The following is a 16,573-nucleotide window of genomic DNA, read 5'->3' as shown; positions in this document are numbered from 1 at the left end:
TCCCTTTGAGCTGTCTGGATCCCTGACAGTGGACTCTTCATTTGGTATCAGTGGTGGCTCTGTAGCAGGTCACCCCCAGTAGCCATATGGTCATGGGCCATTTCAGCTGCCCTTCTCTGGTCTGATGTAATCATGTCAGTGGCCCTATGACGCATCTGCTGTGTCATCTCACTGCATTAACATCAGCTAGTAACTGCTGCTAAATTTACATTCTGTCAAACATATCTCCATGCCCCCTCTCAAGCAGAAAGGAACAGTGTGGTAAGCCTAACCTCAACTACAGTTGTTAGCAATCAACTTCTACTCTCGAGAAATAGTTTGAAATGTGGGTTGGCATATTGGTAAAGGTGTTTACCTCACAGACACAAGGTACAGTGTTTAATTCTCAAATTTTGAAAGGTAAATTGGCTAGGCTTAAAATGGCCTACAACAGCAGCTACCCTAGTACTTACCTATGAGACTATACTGTAATGCATCTGGGTCTGAGTATATAATATCATTTGCTATTAAGTCTACGCAGTGTTGGGCATTGTTTCTGAAGTTTTGAACATAGTTAAAGAATGCCTTGTTGTTATCCTTCAACTGGGTGGCTGTTTTTATCTCATATTTGGCTTTTAGATTTCATTTGGGTCTGGAGTTCCTTGTTCAGTTTAAGAAAAACATTTTTGTATCTTGAAAGTATTTTTTTTTATTTGCATGCAGTAAGTTTTTTTATTTTTTTTATTAGAGTTCAGCTGAGGGGGGTATTTTTGAATTTGGCATTGTACTCATTTCTGAGGGAGATAGATGCATCTATGCAACTATTTACATGTGCTTCAGACCTCCCAACCATACCGATTTACTCGGTTTTTACCGAGTTTTGGGGTCGAAATGAAGGGGTGCCACGATTCCCGAGTGTCACCCCTTCAATTCCGATTTTTGTCTTTTTTTTTTTCCATTTTCAAATTTCGGCGCTTTCGGAGCTGACGTCATCACGTGCGCGATGACGTCAGCTCCATCAGGGCTATCAGCCAGTCGGAATTGAGCTTCCGGCTACAAATCTGCAAATGCGAGCGAGCGGGAAATCATCTTTTAGCACATAGTATAGTAACGTAACAGTCAGGAAAGGTTTGCAAGGAAATCGGCTTGTTTGGCATTTGGGGACTTAACAGACGTGAAAGCTTTACAGGACTCGTTACAGCTGGTTTATATTAATGATGATCATGCGCTCACCGAGAATAACAACTTTTTATGTTGTTGGTAAGTGCCCTAATGATCATGCTTTGGCCAGAGGGACTGTCTTTTTCTGTTCTTGTCAATTGCCATTTATTTATTTTTTCAAATGGGAACGGAATGGATTATTTAAATTTTTAGTGATGTATATGGGGAGGGTATGCTGTGGTATCTGGGGGGCAAAGGTGGTAGCGATTTGCTAGTAGCTACTTATCTTGTTCTCGAGTCCTCACCTTAGGTATGTTGGACGGTTGGACCAAGTGGTCAATGTTGGCTGCAGGCTCTGCTTTCTTAGCATTATATATTGTGGAAATAGTGTATGCCCATAGTCTGTGTCCTTAATTTGCTTTTCTGTCTTACCTATCTGGAGGAAATTTCCAAGCTGCTGTTACCATTGTGGAGTTGCCCTCTAAAATATTTTTTATTTTTCATATAAGGTGTGGCGTAAGCCACAAAACTCTGGGTTAGGCTTGTAAATGCCTTAGGGCAAATAGCTTAGTATAAACCTATGGGAAATCTTTACCGTAAGAAAATCGGCTTGTTTGGTTTGATTTTGGTAAGTGTGCTTTTATGCTTCTGCCTCCCCAGTTATGTTTGATGTGGTATTTTTAACCATTCCATACATTTCTTATAAGCTCATTCATTGTACGGTAACATCGGTGTAAACAGAATATTCAATACTGCTTCAGTTTAATTGCTTACTTTGCTTATGAAATCTACAGTGAGTGTCTGTTTGCGACGCTAGACTGCAAGATAAAAAAGTTGCAGAGAACTTTGTCCAGTAGTTTCAGCCGGATAGGTGAATGTCTTGCCTGTGTCTTTCAGACTTGCCTGTGGTCAGTCAGTGAGTGGGAGGTAGATAAGGAGGTGTAGAGGCATGTTAATATGATTCTGGGCATAGTCTGTCTGTATCCAGTGTTTGCAGGGGAGAATATTTGTGCTGAAAGTGAAAGGGTATGCGACTTCCACTCAGCTGGTGGCTCGCGGTTGCAGCAAAGTAACAGTGGTTCACTTTGAGTTGGTAGCCAGTTCTTTTGGAAAAATGTGCCACCTTGATGGAAAATGTTTTTTTAATTTCATTCCCTAATTTCAAAAGGGATGCTCTTTTCATGAGAGCTGAACTGAGAAAGTGTTCTTTTACTGTGTCTGTATCTAACGATCAGTTCTGTAAAACTAATAACTGAATTTGAAACAGTGTTAGCAGTGCTGGGTGAGGGTTCTGATATAACTACTCATGCCATCTACAGCATTTTCAATGTAGATGTAACTATCATTGTTTTTTTTCTTGCAAACTGTATTGATGGAATATGTACAGTAAGTTCCATGTTCCCTACTTGCAGGTCATAGTATTTATAAAGCAGCCAGTGTCAACCATAACCCATATAACTGAAACTCTGCAATCTGACCTAGTATGTTATCACCTTCTGACCACATTGACTCATCTGGCCATCAGCATCTTGTGAAGTCAGCTCTGTTCTAGATTTCTGGACAGGAGTATTTGTAATTGTCCACGCTTTAGCCACTAAAGCTAAATTATATTTTGAATGTAACAGGTAATAATGTATAATCTGAAAGCAGGTCGCAGAATGTGTATTAATCTATTGCATCTAGTAGCAGTGTGTGACATGAGCCATTAAGTTACAGATTTATTGGGCTTACTTTTTTTAGTGAGTGTTCAGGTGGTTATTTGAAGGCCAGATGTCAAGTTTGTCTTACTAAGTTGGTTTAGTTCGTAAATGTAGTGCTTGAGCTTTGTATCCACTAGTTGGCATGGCATATGCATTTTCAACTGAACTTTGAAGATTTTCCCCTTCTCGTTGGAACTTTTCTTCAAGAGCACTTCACTAAAAGGGTCATGGATTTCTTTCTGTGTTATGTGTAGGGTCTGCATATTAGAGACCAAATACTGCAAAGGGGGTGCAAAGGTGTGGATTACACAGATTTGAGTAATTTATTTCCAGTCCAGAAACACAAGAAGTGTGTAATTTTATGGTATAGTGATTGCTGGCAGTACCATATGAAAGCAGAAGACAATAGGTACAGAAGCACAGACACAACTGTGGACCTGCTAAACAAAAATGCAGCTGTATAAAGCCATAGATTAGAAGCAAAGCTCCCACACTGTAGATATGGTGCAAGGTGCTGAGATTTGTATACATTTGCCCTAGGTAAGTAATAGCAACTAAACAGTTTGTAAAGCTTGGAACTAGGATACTAAATGGGAAAAGCTAAATAATGTCTACATTACCCCATTCTGTAGCCATTTAAGGGAAATTCTTAACATTGTTTGTAACTTGTATGATTCAGAAGTGCCACATCTTAGCCTGAGTCTTGAAGTATAATGAATCTTTCAGTCTGCTTTGCAAGACTGAGTTGGTATATATCCACACAGGCACAGAACAGTTTGCCCCAAGGTCAACTTTCTTTGTTAGCAGTAAGATAAGAAAAGTAAATTAGTAGTTTATTTGCTGCACTTTGCTATACTGAATGTAACTGCACAGTGTGAAGACACTTCAGCTTAAATGAGTAATATCTGGAGGACAGGTTAGGTGCACTCATTTTTCAAATGATTGATGTATGTACTGTTGCTATGAGGTAAGTCAAAACAGCAGTGAAATGATGCCACTCCATTCCCTATTGCTATATTACTAGCTTATCTTTTTTTTATGTAACATAGGCAATTTATTTCTCAAGGACAAGAGGCACTTTATTTGTAGATAAAACAATGAAATATAAAGTTGTTTGCTAGCAACAACCTCTTAATTAGTTACAGATCTCTTTAATGTGGAATTATTTTGATGACTTACTTCTGTAGAGATTGTGCATTTTACTGATACTGGTGGATTGTAGATGTTTGAGCAGACTTATGTTGGAAATATTCTGAATTGGGCAATTTTGTCATTATTGGTTCATGCATTTTGTTTCCCTGATTACTGGAAAAATGTTCAAACAATACATTTAAAATGTGCTCTAACAAGTGTGCTGTATTATACAAGGAATAGAATTTAAAGTCAGGAAGGTGTATCAAAGAACACGTGTATGTTTCTTGTTTTGTGTGCAAAGGGCCTATGATTTGAAAACAGCACAAAATTAATCTTTATCTGCCACTGGCCAGATGCTGCATTTTTCTTTGGATGTGTGTTTCAAGTCTGTTAAAATTAATGTGAGTTTAAAGGGCAGGGAAGTTTTTAATGCTAAGTCTATTTTCAATGTGAGACTGTATTGCTTTGTTTAGCAGACGTCTGTTAGTGTTTGTGCTATAAAATGTAAAATAATCATTGTAGAAGTAAAGCAGTATGTACATTAGTGTTTATGGTAAATGGAGCGAAATAGCCAGGTAATGGGACACTGGAATGGCTGCAGGGGGGCTCTGGAGCCATATTTTGGTTGTCTCTTCTTCAGTTTGCATCTGAATGTTGGTATCCCACAATTCCGTTGGTGTGGGCGGGGTTACAAAATTATGTATGCAAATTTTATGTTAATCAGTGTACAGATTTGTACCTATTTTTCACGGGCCTTGTCCAGATTTTTGATGTTTCCAAGTTGAGAGGTATGATGTGCTTAGAATTTGCCTGTTAAGCATGTCACAAGAAGCAGTGGGGTTCATACCTCTCAACATCTTAGAATAACAAATATGTACAAAGCATGGGGCGAGGGGATTAAAGGCCCAAAAATAGGTATGCATTTTAAATGTTACTCTTATAAAGTTAGAGTCTGAAACTCAAATGTGTCTTGTTTAGTGAATTCAATCCTCACTGATCTTTCAGAAAACCACAAATATTATGTGGAACAGACCAAAACTATGATGCAAATATCTGGGCATCCTGCTAATGTTTGGACACTTGAGAGGTATGCTAAGGATCTCGAGATGGAAGGAGCTTTTGAGATTAGCCAGGTCATCACTCAGTTTTAATAGATAAGCCTTTGCATAATTTCTGAATACTGATGTATTCAAAGTTGATTCAGACTTCAGTCTTATGCAGAATGTGAATGATTTGCAGCATATCCCTCAACTGTCCAGATTTTTGCAGAATGTCCAGATCTTTGATTCACATTTTTGATTTGCTCCTCATACAATTTGTGATTTTCAAAGAAATTACTGAGGATTGAAGTCACTAATTAATGATATACATTTGAATTTTTGACTTCATATCCTTCAGAAAAATGTGTGTTACTGCGAAAATATGTTACTGTATCAACTTTCTAAATTTATAATTGTAACATTTAAAATACACCCCCATTTATGTGCCCTTGTCACACATTATTTTAGGCTTTGTTCAGATTTCTTACTCTAATAGTTTAAGGGTTACAATTTGTGGTCTGATTTGACCATAGAGGACATTACAGTTGGTCGGGTGCAAAACTGACCTATATTGGTAAGGACCAAATCTCATTGTTTATTTCACTGTCTGAGTTCACTGACATTTTTATTGTCATTAATGTGTATTTATTGATATGCCATGATACCATCTTGTCCAGTGACATATTATGTCATAATGACATAATGATTATTATCCAGATGCAAAAGGACACCCATGCCTACCTGAACAAGTACAATTTTCCTTTTCTACCCTTCAAATTTTACTGATTACACTAATGGTTTATTCGGTACTTGCCAAAGGAAGCAGTAGACCCTCCATTTGAATAGGAACCATTTTGGATCATTGCCATGGCTTGCAAACAAACCCTGTAGTCGAAGAAAATATTGTACAGTGTTAGTAACACTTACTGCAATTTTTGGGCCCATGCAGCTACCGTTCTTCATTGTGCTCATCTACTTCATGAAGATATGGTATATAATGGTGGATTGCTCTCAAAGCCTAGTATAGTATTGTCTTAACTTGATGGGGTTTCAGAGGTATAGCTGAATGCCTTGGTAGATATGTATGTCATCTGATTTGGAATTTAGTGCACCACTGATTCCTATAACACTGCAGTGATAGGAATTCTTGGTTAACTGGAAATATACCACATGTGTTAGTATACTTATGAATTTAAATTGTAATGTCACTATATTTATAGTTGGGTCTGTATATGGTTTTAATGGATACTCCCTTTGTACTGCCTCTATGCAGTATGCCCAATGTCTAGGAATCTTGCCACAGACAACAATTTAATTTTATCTTATTTCAGTTGCATTCAAGCAGTTAATCTGCTCCCAGCTACTGTAATTTTTAATTTTGTGGCCATAAGCTTGTCACGTAGTGAACTTGCACACCAGGACTGCCTTAAATGTTGTTGAGCTCTGAGGAGTAATCTAGTTAAAAGAATAATGCAACATCTATATACAGGACAGAATCTTAGACTGGCAAAACCACGTAAGGAAAATATCAATAATGTCAAAAGTAAATAGTATGACACTGCATAAATTTACTGCAGATACACTTCATACAACTAACTAGAATTTAATCACACAAGCATGTCTTAGTCCAACTAATCTGCCCATTAAGTTTCCTACATTCCGCTATAACTGATTTTGGGTATTATATGTATTTCTGGATTCTAACATGTTCTTGTTTCACAGCTTCCTGAGGAAAGCAATTTCATTAGTTTGCAACTCAGTGTAACAAAAAATTCTTAGGATCACAAGAAGTTACTTAGCTAATGGCCAAAGAACTTTTTTAAGCCTAGCCATTCATGCCCTAATTTGTATAACTATCAGTGCTGAAGGACTAGAATAACTTTAGTATATGCCAGTGGCTTAGGGCATCTACAAGCTACTCTTCTCCATAAAGTCCACAATTGACAAGCCAAGTTTGAATTTAGTTTCCCTTCTATTGGTCCATATTTCATTTGATTGGGATTAGAGAAGAGCTCTGTTTGACATGAATGGGAAGTGTGTTCCAGAGAAGGGGTAATCTCTGAGAGACATATCTGTTCATCCAACATGTTTTCCTTATGTCACAGATGAGGTTTAGTTCCTTAGATCAGGTAATTCCAGTGCTGTTTGTTTGTAGAATGTATCAGATTAATCAGGACTGCATGGGAGAATGTCTTGTAAGGTAGGCATAGATCACCTCTCAGTAGTCTGTAGGAGACTCAGTACAGGGACAGGGCTTTGATGCGGTCCACATAGGACATGTTATTTAGACCCTGTATTCATTTAGTGAGGAACTTGTGTTGCTACTCTAGATGTTGGCAAATGCCTGGTTAGGTACATGATGAAGGATGCATTGTAATCAATTATTGGTCTAATGAGAGCTGAGTATAGTGGGGCTATGATCTCCTTAGATCTGGATGACTTGCCCTTACTTATAAGTTGCACCATGTAGAAGACTTTTCTCACCACCGTGGCACATAGGTTCATAGGTTAGTACTAGGCTAACTGCCCTTGTGGAAGAGTATCATTTCATCATAGGTTAGTACTAGGCTAACTGCCTTTGTGGGCCATTTTAAGTTTAACCAATTAACCCATGTGAGAATCAAACCTTGCATCTTGTGTCTATAAGGCAAATATCTTAACAATTATGCCAACCTAAATGGCATACTAATGAATTATTAGATCTTCATAGTTAAGTACTAGCCTGACTGCCCTTCTTTACCTTTTAAGCCTAGCCAATTTCCCTCAAAGGTGAAACAGAAACCATGTACCTTGTGTCTGTAAGGTAAACAATGGGAAGTGAACCCAGGACCTTCTGCATGTAAAGCAGGTGTGATAACCACTATACCACTGAACCAGAAATGCTGATCAAAGTTCAGGTTACTGTTAGTCTGAGTTCCCAAGTCCCCTATGACTCGGTATACTCTAATCTTAAGAGAGAGTTATCGACGTTGTAATTTGCAGGGATGGTCATTTTCTCAAAGCGTATAATTATGCATTCTTTTGCAATGAGTTATAGGCCATGGTTTTGGCACCAGTTATTTGTCTGTCAGACCCTCCTCAAGGATATCTACACCTTTGGGGAATTAATTGATTTGTACCTAGCTTGCAGTCATCAGCAGATGTGGTCAGCCAAAGGCCCTCTACATTTACCTTGACTTCAGAGAAGTATATTCCAAATAGGAGAAGGTCCCAGTATGAGCCCTGTGGGGCACCATTAGTAACATGCATATTGGTGAAGGATTCCCCCACCTTAATGTAATGTGTCCTATCTGTGAGCCATTTGGCTATCCATCGGGAGACATAGGGATCTGTGCCTAAATGAGTGAGATTTTCTAAAATACCCAAGTGAGCTATCATGTCAAATGCCTATGCCAGTTTGAGGTAGGCAGTATGTACTATTTTGGACAACGCAGTGGTGCAGCATTTGCATCATCTATTCACAGCAAGAGGTTCTCCGGTTCAATTCTTGGCTGGGGTGCCTTCTGTGTGGAGTCTGCATGTCCTCCCAGCCTTCATGTGGGTTTCCTCTGGGTGCTCCGGTTTCCTCTCACATTAGAAAGACATGCATCCGGAGCTTTTCTCCCCAGGCCTCAAGGTGAAAATTGGCTCATTCCAAGTAAGACTTTCCAGGTAAACAAATTTTAACTAAAAATATTTTGCCCTCATCCATGGCTCTACTGACCTTCTTGAAGAAGTTTACCAGGTTTAGTAGGCATTAAATGCCCTTAACAAAAAGAGACAGGGATGGGTCCATTTTTCTTTTTTAATATTTACTGTGTCTTTATCAGGTCCATGATAATTTCTTTCCATGACTTTGCATGTAAGATTAGACAAACTTATGGGTCTGTAGTTCCTTGGATCAGTTGATGATCCACCTTTGTGTAGTAGGGTGACAATTGCAGTCCTTAATTCCCTAGAGACAAAACCTGTCTGGAGGCTGTGCTTGAACAGAGATTCTAGTGGGGCTGACAGGTTATGTTTGAAGCTGTTTAGGAAGCATCCATGGATATTATCAGGGCCCATTGCTGCAGTGTTTTTAAATGTGGAAAGTGTGGTGAGGACCTGTTCTTTAGTGATAGTTGGAAGAGAAATGGTACAGGGTATTTGATAGGGAGTATCTGATCATCTCAGAGCCATATGGATTCGGTCTTCTTCTTTCCCCCTTATTGTTCTTGTTAACACTTTTGAGTAAAGGTACCATTCACTACTCTCTTATCTTGGACTTTGGTGACTACTTTAGCCAATTAAATGTTTCTGTCAATAATTTTGTCTCTATACTTACAGGTTGAGAGGTATGCCTTCAGTTATAACTGGTGTCACAAAATCACAAGAAATTATTTTTTTTGCATGTATACTCATATTGGCTAGGCAGTCATTTTTTTCTAATTACAGTAAACTCTCCATTAACTGGAACTCAAGAAATCAGCACTCTCAAGCAACCAGCAAAAAATATTGAAGAAATATAGTACAATTTTCATGTGTTGCACTTTCTGTTTTCCCTCCGTATAAGCATACCTTACATTTTTAGAGTTTTAAAAAAGAAGATAGGCATAAAGTCCCTCTCTCCTCAACATGAGGACAAGTCAAACCAAACAAATAGTATAAGGTAAAGTATTAAGCCTATTTTAATAGTAACTCTCAAACAACTAGAAACTACAGTTATCCAGCATCTACCAATCCCCATGGATGCCAGTTAACTGAGAGTTTACTGTAGAACTAGCCAGTACAATTTTAACTTACATTCATACATACATACATAAATACGTAAACAGACATACACATTCTATGTGAAATTGTGATTTCATTTATTTAAAAAATAAACAAGCAAGCAGACATACAGTCTCATGTGAAGATATGGTTTTATTTATTTGACTATTTTACAACTAATGACTTATCTAAGCATACATAGCTATTTTTTGGCATAATGTAACAGTTGTATAGTTAAACAGTGTAAATTGCAACTGAGAGCAAATGTAATATTTTGTTGCAAGCATAGAATTTGCTGATAAATCACGACTATGTAAATTATCTGTAATATATGCTCAGTTTAAAGAATACCATTTCACCTAAAAATAAAACATAAATAAAAAATGAATGCATCCTTGTAGATGTAACATAGCCAGTCGATTAAACATATTATTTATATTAACACATTTTACATACATGTAAATACATACAAATATTTTAAGCATGGGCAGTAATGCCCTTCTAGCTTGCAAATGTACCAGAACAGTCATTTCAGTGAAGAAGACATTCTTAAAAAATTCTAAAGTAGTGCTTACTTTACTATAATTAGAAATGTTATTCCATGTGTCAGCTACTGTTAAAGAGAACAAGTTACTACATCTCTCATTCCTGTATCATCTCCTACATAGATTGTCTGATCCTTTACTACTTTTTGATAACTGTAAACATTCCTAGAGGTAGTTGTCTCTAATTACTCTCTACTTAAGGTCTCCACTTAAATATCAATATGAAATGGAGTAGAAAGTTCAGATATTTTAATCTTTTGTAATAACTGAAACTTTCAGATCCATGCATGTCCTTGGTATATTTTTGCTGTGCTTATTCCAATATACTTATGCTAATTTTATTATAAGATTTCTAAGTTATTATTCTATACCCTAATTTAGGTCTAGTGTAACTTACAATCCATCACATCATCATTTCTGATTTCCTACAAAAAAAAAAAAGATTTATTAACAGCCTGTAGTTCTATAGCTTTAAAAATGATTATTAACCAATTTGCTGGTATGATCAGGAAAAAAAAAAAACTCAAAGCTGGATCTACCCATATATACCCAGGTTATTAAATGAATTCACATTTTAAATCATGGTGTGCTATATTAAATATGCATCCTTCGATCTAGCTCTCTGAAATCTCCTAGGCTTTGCTGTTGATAAATTTATCAACATATTATTCTCCACTGCCCAAATGGTTTGAATTACTCAAGTTATTTTGTCCTACCTGTGACAGATGTAACCTGTTTACCTATTTAAAGTTACCTGCATGAAGACAATAGACAACCACAAATGAAAAAGATCAGAAAGACGTGATGTAAAAAGTTACAAGCCCGAGTGAGAGCTCTGTAGGACACCCTGAATGTAACCTAGAGATTCACCTGTCCAGTTAATGTGTCTTTATCATGTCCTATTTGTAAGCCATGCAGTTACCTATCTTATCAAAATTACATCAGTAAATAGTTGTTCAACATACTCCTATGGATTAATGGCTGAAAGTTAAACACTCATCTCAGAGCAAATAACAGGCCTTTTAGATTCACCGCTACCCCTGAAACTGTGCTTTTGTGGGAGATGTAATATAGTGTAACTATTAAAATAAGTGACACGACAGGTACGTATCGCAGACTACATTGCTTGCGAGGAACAAACATGAGCACTGGAAAAATTAAGAAAAATAGATGAAGACTGCATAAAATTCTAGAGTCACTTCATTTTTCTGACTACAGAAAAAATTCACAGGTAATAAAAGTAGTAAGACATAAAATAAAACATGAAAGCATTAAAGTATTGAGTTTAAGAAGAATATACACAGCATAGAATTTAAAGAGAGACAGAAGCATGTACACCATTTATTAAACCAAAAGCTTAAACAAAGAATGATACATGTTAATAGGTAATATGTTTATTAACAAAACAGCATAGAATACATTTTAAAAAGTGTTTAATTTCACCAAAAGAATATGGTAAAGCATAAAAACTAATTATTAATTATATGTTAAAAGTTTATGTAATAAATTTAAACTAACCAATGAAATGAAAAATAAAGAAATAATAAATGTATAAAAATAAAATGTATTTAAAATCAAAGATTATCAGTTCATTTATTGTATAATTGAACGAATAATAAAATAAAGAAAATGTATTTATTAAAATATATTTGGGGTCACATTGTCTGGGGTCAAACTGTTCACCTAGAACTCCCATAGACAATAAATATACATTTACACATAACAGTATATACAATTACATTGGGGGCGAACCATCCGGGTTTGAACTGTCCGGGGGTCAAACTGTCCTGCTTCCTTCAGTCCTACCACATTACGTGTGTGCGCGCGCGCGTGTGTGTGTGTGTGTGTGTGTGTGTGTGTGTGTGTGTGTGTGTATAGATGTATAAAATGGTTTTCTATTATGCACAATGTCTTTATATAAGTTTTTTCCAAAATTTTCCGGATCTTGTCTCACACTATATGTCTGTCCAGTTTTATTAGTTTGGTCTTTAAAGTTATAGCTCTAGTTCACTCTCACTTCCGTTTCTTATATGTTTATCATCTTGCTTGAATTCCACTTCTGCATTTTACCAAACTGTTTGACATTCCTTCAGAAGTGGTATAGTACTTTATTCTATTTTCCATTTTCTGTTTATATTTTGTACCATGGAGGTCAGGTTGTGACTGAAAAAGTGTCTGCCAGCCAGTCCACTTAGATGGTTACCAAAATGAAATTAATATGTAAACAAACAAAGAGTTGAACAATGGGAATAAATTAAATGATTTCATACAGAGATTAAGTTTAATTCATAATACCTTAGACAGTACAGTACAAATCTATTTGTTGGTTTACTTTTTTATTAAAATGCACAATTAAATTTGCTTACATGTACCATGTAATCTGTGTTCATTATTGGTACTCTTACAGGACATGCAACACAGTAGGCAGGTATTTAGAAATTAAAAATAGCACACTGTGGAAAGCTAAACTTTGCAGTGTTATCATGCAGGCATACCTCTCAACCTCTTAGAGAAAGAAGTCTGGGCAAAGCCATAAATAATGGGGGGACAAAGGCCCCAAAACAGAGACACTTTTTAAATATTGCCTTTACAAACTTAGAAAATTGATAGAATAACAGGCTTTGCATTAGCATGGATTTTCTGAAGGGTATAAAGTCTGAAACTCAAATGTCTGTCATTATCTTCTGACTTCAGTCCTCAATGATTTGCCAGAAAACAACAATTTTATGAGAAAGGGACCAAAAATATGAGTCAAAAATCTTGACATTCTGCAAAAATCTGTTTAGTTGAGAGGTATGCATGTGGTGCATATCCAGTTCAGAGATATTTGTATCACTATCACATGAGTATGAAAATTTGTGTGGTCCTTAGTATATACTTTCATAAACACCATATTTGTGGGTGAACATGAAAATATTTTATTTTGGTATGTGTGAATATGGATGCTAGTATCAACCATGTCTGTTAATTATAAGATGTATACCTATGTGAATAAATTGCATATGGGCATGCATACACATAGGTGTATGCATGCCCATTACTCAGTGAAAAAAGCATAAAGATTGGTATATATACATGCATGTATACATACACATATGTATGTATGTTTGTGTATCTAATTACATATTGACATACATATGTAAGTATGCAGGTACAAACGGAGTCACTAATCATGTTTTACATTTGCCATTACTATTTCAGATGATTTAGGCGGTGATAATGAGAATCAATGAATTTGTTTGATGTTTTGTGTTTTGAGTAAATTCATTGATGATTATTCATTGTATATGCACACACACACACACACACACACACACACACACACACACACACACACACACACACACACACACACAAAGTTAGAGACAAAACACGCACACACATAAAGTTAGAGACAAAACACACACACACACATATAAAGTTAGAGACAAAACACACACACACACACACACACACACACACACACATAAAGTTAGAGACAACACACACACACACACACACACACACACACACACACACACACACACACACACACACACACACACAAACACACATAAAGTTAGAGACAAAACACACACACACACACACACACACACACACACACACACACATATATATATATATATATATATATATATTTATATATATTTATATATATGGCCGTATATCATTTTGTCGTTGCACTTCGTGTGATTTACATATGTGTGAAAGTGCCATTTCGCACAACAAAAAAAATGAATGCCACAGTGTTGAACCTTACAGCAGTGAATGCAATACAGCATTCGCTGTTGTAAGGTTGGACATTGTGATGCATATCGCACTATAGTGGGGATCGGGAAATGTACCCTTTCCCTCACTATAGTGCGATCCCAGAGTTTGTATATTTATGTGGCAGGGGATGTGGGGGCACAGCCCCCCACATGGGGGGTGCAGGGGGGTTGCTCTCCTACAAATGCATTTTTCACTGTGCAAGTCATAACACCGTTCCTGGAAGTGTGGTGAATATTTGAATTATGTCGAGTTCGAACATTCACCACTTCGGACTTCAGTTCGACATTATTTGTGTTCAACATTATAAATTTCACATTTTTGTTTCAAATTAGTAGCAATTCACTGTTGTTTAATTTGATATATATGTGCGTGTGTGTGTGTGTGTGTGTGTGTGTGTGTGTGTGTGTGTGTGTGTGTGTGTGTGTTCAGAACACATTATTGATTAAATTTAGAGGTTGTTACACAAATGAGGGTGTGGATAACAGAATGGAAGACAGGGAAAGTGCAATAATGTGATGCAGGCTATTCAGCAACCAGATGTACTCAGAGACCCCGGAAGCTGTTGAAGACTGGGGGGAGCAGAGGGTGACAGGGGGACATAGTGATCTAAAAAGAGCAGTTTTTTAAAACTATTTACTACTACAACATAGGTTCACTTGGGGGACATTTTAAGCTTAGCCAATTTTCATTTTGCTGCTTGAATTAACATTTCCTGATGTTCTTACCTATCCCATGGCTGATAATTGTATATTAGCCCTGGTGAGAATAAATGTGATCATACCATAGGTAATTTGAGGGGACCCCTGTAAGAGATGCAGCATTTAGGAACTGCCTCTATCCATTAGTGGCACAAGGGGCAATCCTGGAGTACATTTTCTATTATCCATCCTTAGATCCAAGTTGTATTTGACTATGGACAGGGATGAGCTTTGTTTTACTTGAATGGATAGTATGTTCTGGATATATATCCATCTCTCCACAACATTCAGTCTAGATACCTGGACTGAGTATTTCTGATGCCTTTTGACTTGCTGATGTTCAGTAGGTCCATCTGTATTAGGCCAGAGGATGCCTTGTATGCCAGACATGTCACCTCTAAGCACTCTGTATGAAAGTGATAAATCTTTGAGGTGGTACATGCAAGACCTATTGTTTAGGACTTGTAACCTTTTAGTAATGTATTTCTGTGGGCATTCCAATTGCTGCATGAGTCTGGACAGATACATGCCAAACTGGGTATCATACAAAATGACTGACCTAATGAGGGCTTTGTAAAATGGGACAATAACATCTCTAGATCTAGTCACAATCAATTTGTTTATAAGCTGGGCACTATAGAAAGACTTCCTTATGACTCTGGGCACATGTTGGTCAAACGTTAAGTCACTGTACACACAGGTTCCCAAATGCCAAACAAGTGGGTCAGCTCTCAGGAGGCATTGTCAATCTGGCAGTTCCCTGGAGTAGATGACTTCCCAAAGGATACGATAATGTATTTCTTGGAGTTTAGTTTCAATTCATGATTCTGGCACTAGTTAGTCTTTGGGACAAACCTTCCTGTATGATGGTTAAGTAATTTGGGGATTCATTAACTGCTCCTAGCTTGCAGTCATCTCAAACTTAGTCAGCCAAAGCCCTTTGGTATTTTGTTTTACTTTTGAGATGTATATGCCAACTCCTGTATCCTGTGAGCAAGCATACATGTATACGTTCTTTGATTCACCTTCCTGGTTGTATTAACCTGACTGTATTAAATTATATTCCTTGTATAATACAGAACCAGTTTTTAGAATGTGTTTTAAATTTGTAACTTGGAACAGTCGTCTAGTAAGCAATGAAACAAAATGAATGAACCAATAATGACAACACTACCGATTTCAGAAAATTTCAACCATAAATGGCCACTTAAACTTCTGTCATTACAATCCACCAATATCAGTAAATATGCAAAATCTCTGCAGAAATAAGTCATCTAAATAATTCCACATTAAAGGGATCTGTAAATAACGAAGAGGTTGCTGCTAGCAAACAACTTTATATTTCATTGTTTCATCTACAAATAAAGTATCTGTTGCCCTTGAAGAATAAATTGCCTATGCTACATTAAAAAATGATAAGCTAGTAATTTTCTAATGGGGAATGGATGGCAAACTGATGATGGGCTCATAGTTACTAGGTAACTCCTCCAAAGAAGGACATTCATAGGACTGCATTATCCACTCCCATTAAAGTACAACACAGTACAGTATCAGCAATCCATCTGCATACTGTGGGAGTGGTACCCACAGCCTTGTGCATCGAAAGCAAGTATACTACCTGCTGTGCTGCTAACAATGCAAACAAATTAGCATAAATAGCACTAAACTCTTCCCCTGAAGCTCTCAGCTCCTTGTAAAGTCCATTTGATGATCAACTAAATCACTCAACTGTACAGCACAAGAAATCTGGAAAAAGCCAAAATGTATTTGGGGGCAAAGGCCCAAAACCAGGGATACATTTTTAATATTGCTTGTAT

General features: G+C 36.9%; 1 protein-coding gene across 1 annotated transcript in view; it reads right to left on the bottom strand.

Moving 5' to 3' along the window:
- Nucleotides 1-2,618: 2,618 nt before the first annotated feature.
- The window catches only part of LOC122801260 (tenascin-N-like), a 133,083-nt gene continuing 119,128 nt past the window's right edge, over nucleotides 2,619-16,573 (bottom strand). The window contains exon 14 of the mRNA XM_044070811.1: nucleotides 2,619-2,740. Within this exon, the coding sequence (XP_043926746.1) occupies nucleotides 2,619-2,740 (122 nt within the window). The remainder of the gene's footprint in view (nucleotides 2,741-16,573) is intronic.

This window comes from Protopterus annectens, chromosome 4.part1 (genome assembly GCF_019279795.1).
Source record: "Protopterus annectens isolate FY-2018-M chromosome 4.part1, PAN1.0, whole genome shotgun sequence".
Lineage (NCBI taxonomy): Eukaryota > Metazoa > Chordata > Ceratodontiformes > Protopteridae > Protopterus > Protopterus annectens.
Note: the sequence above shows the minus strand (reverse complement) of the source record. Positions and strands in the feature narration are given on the sequence as shown.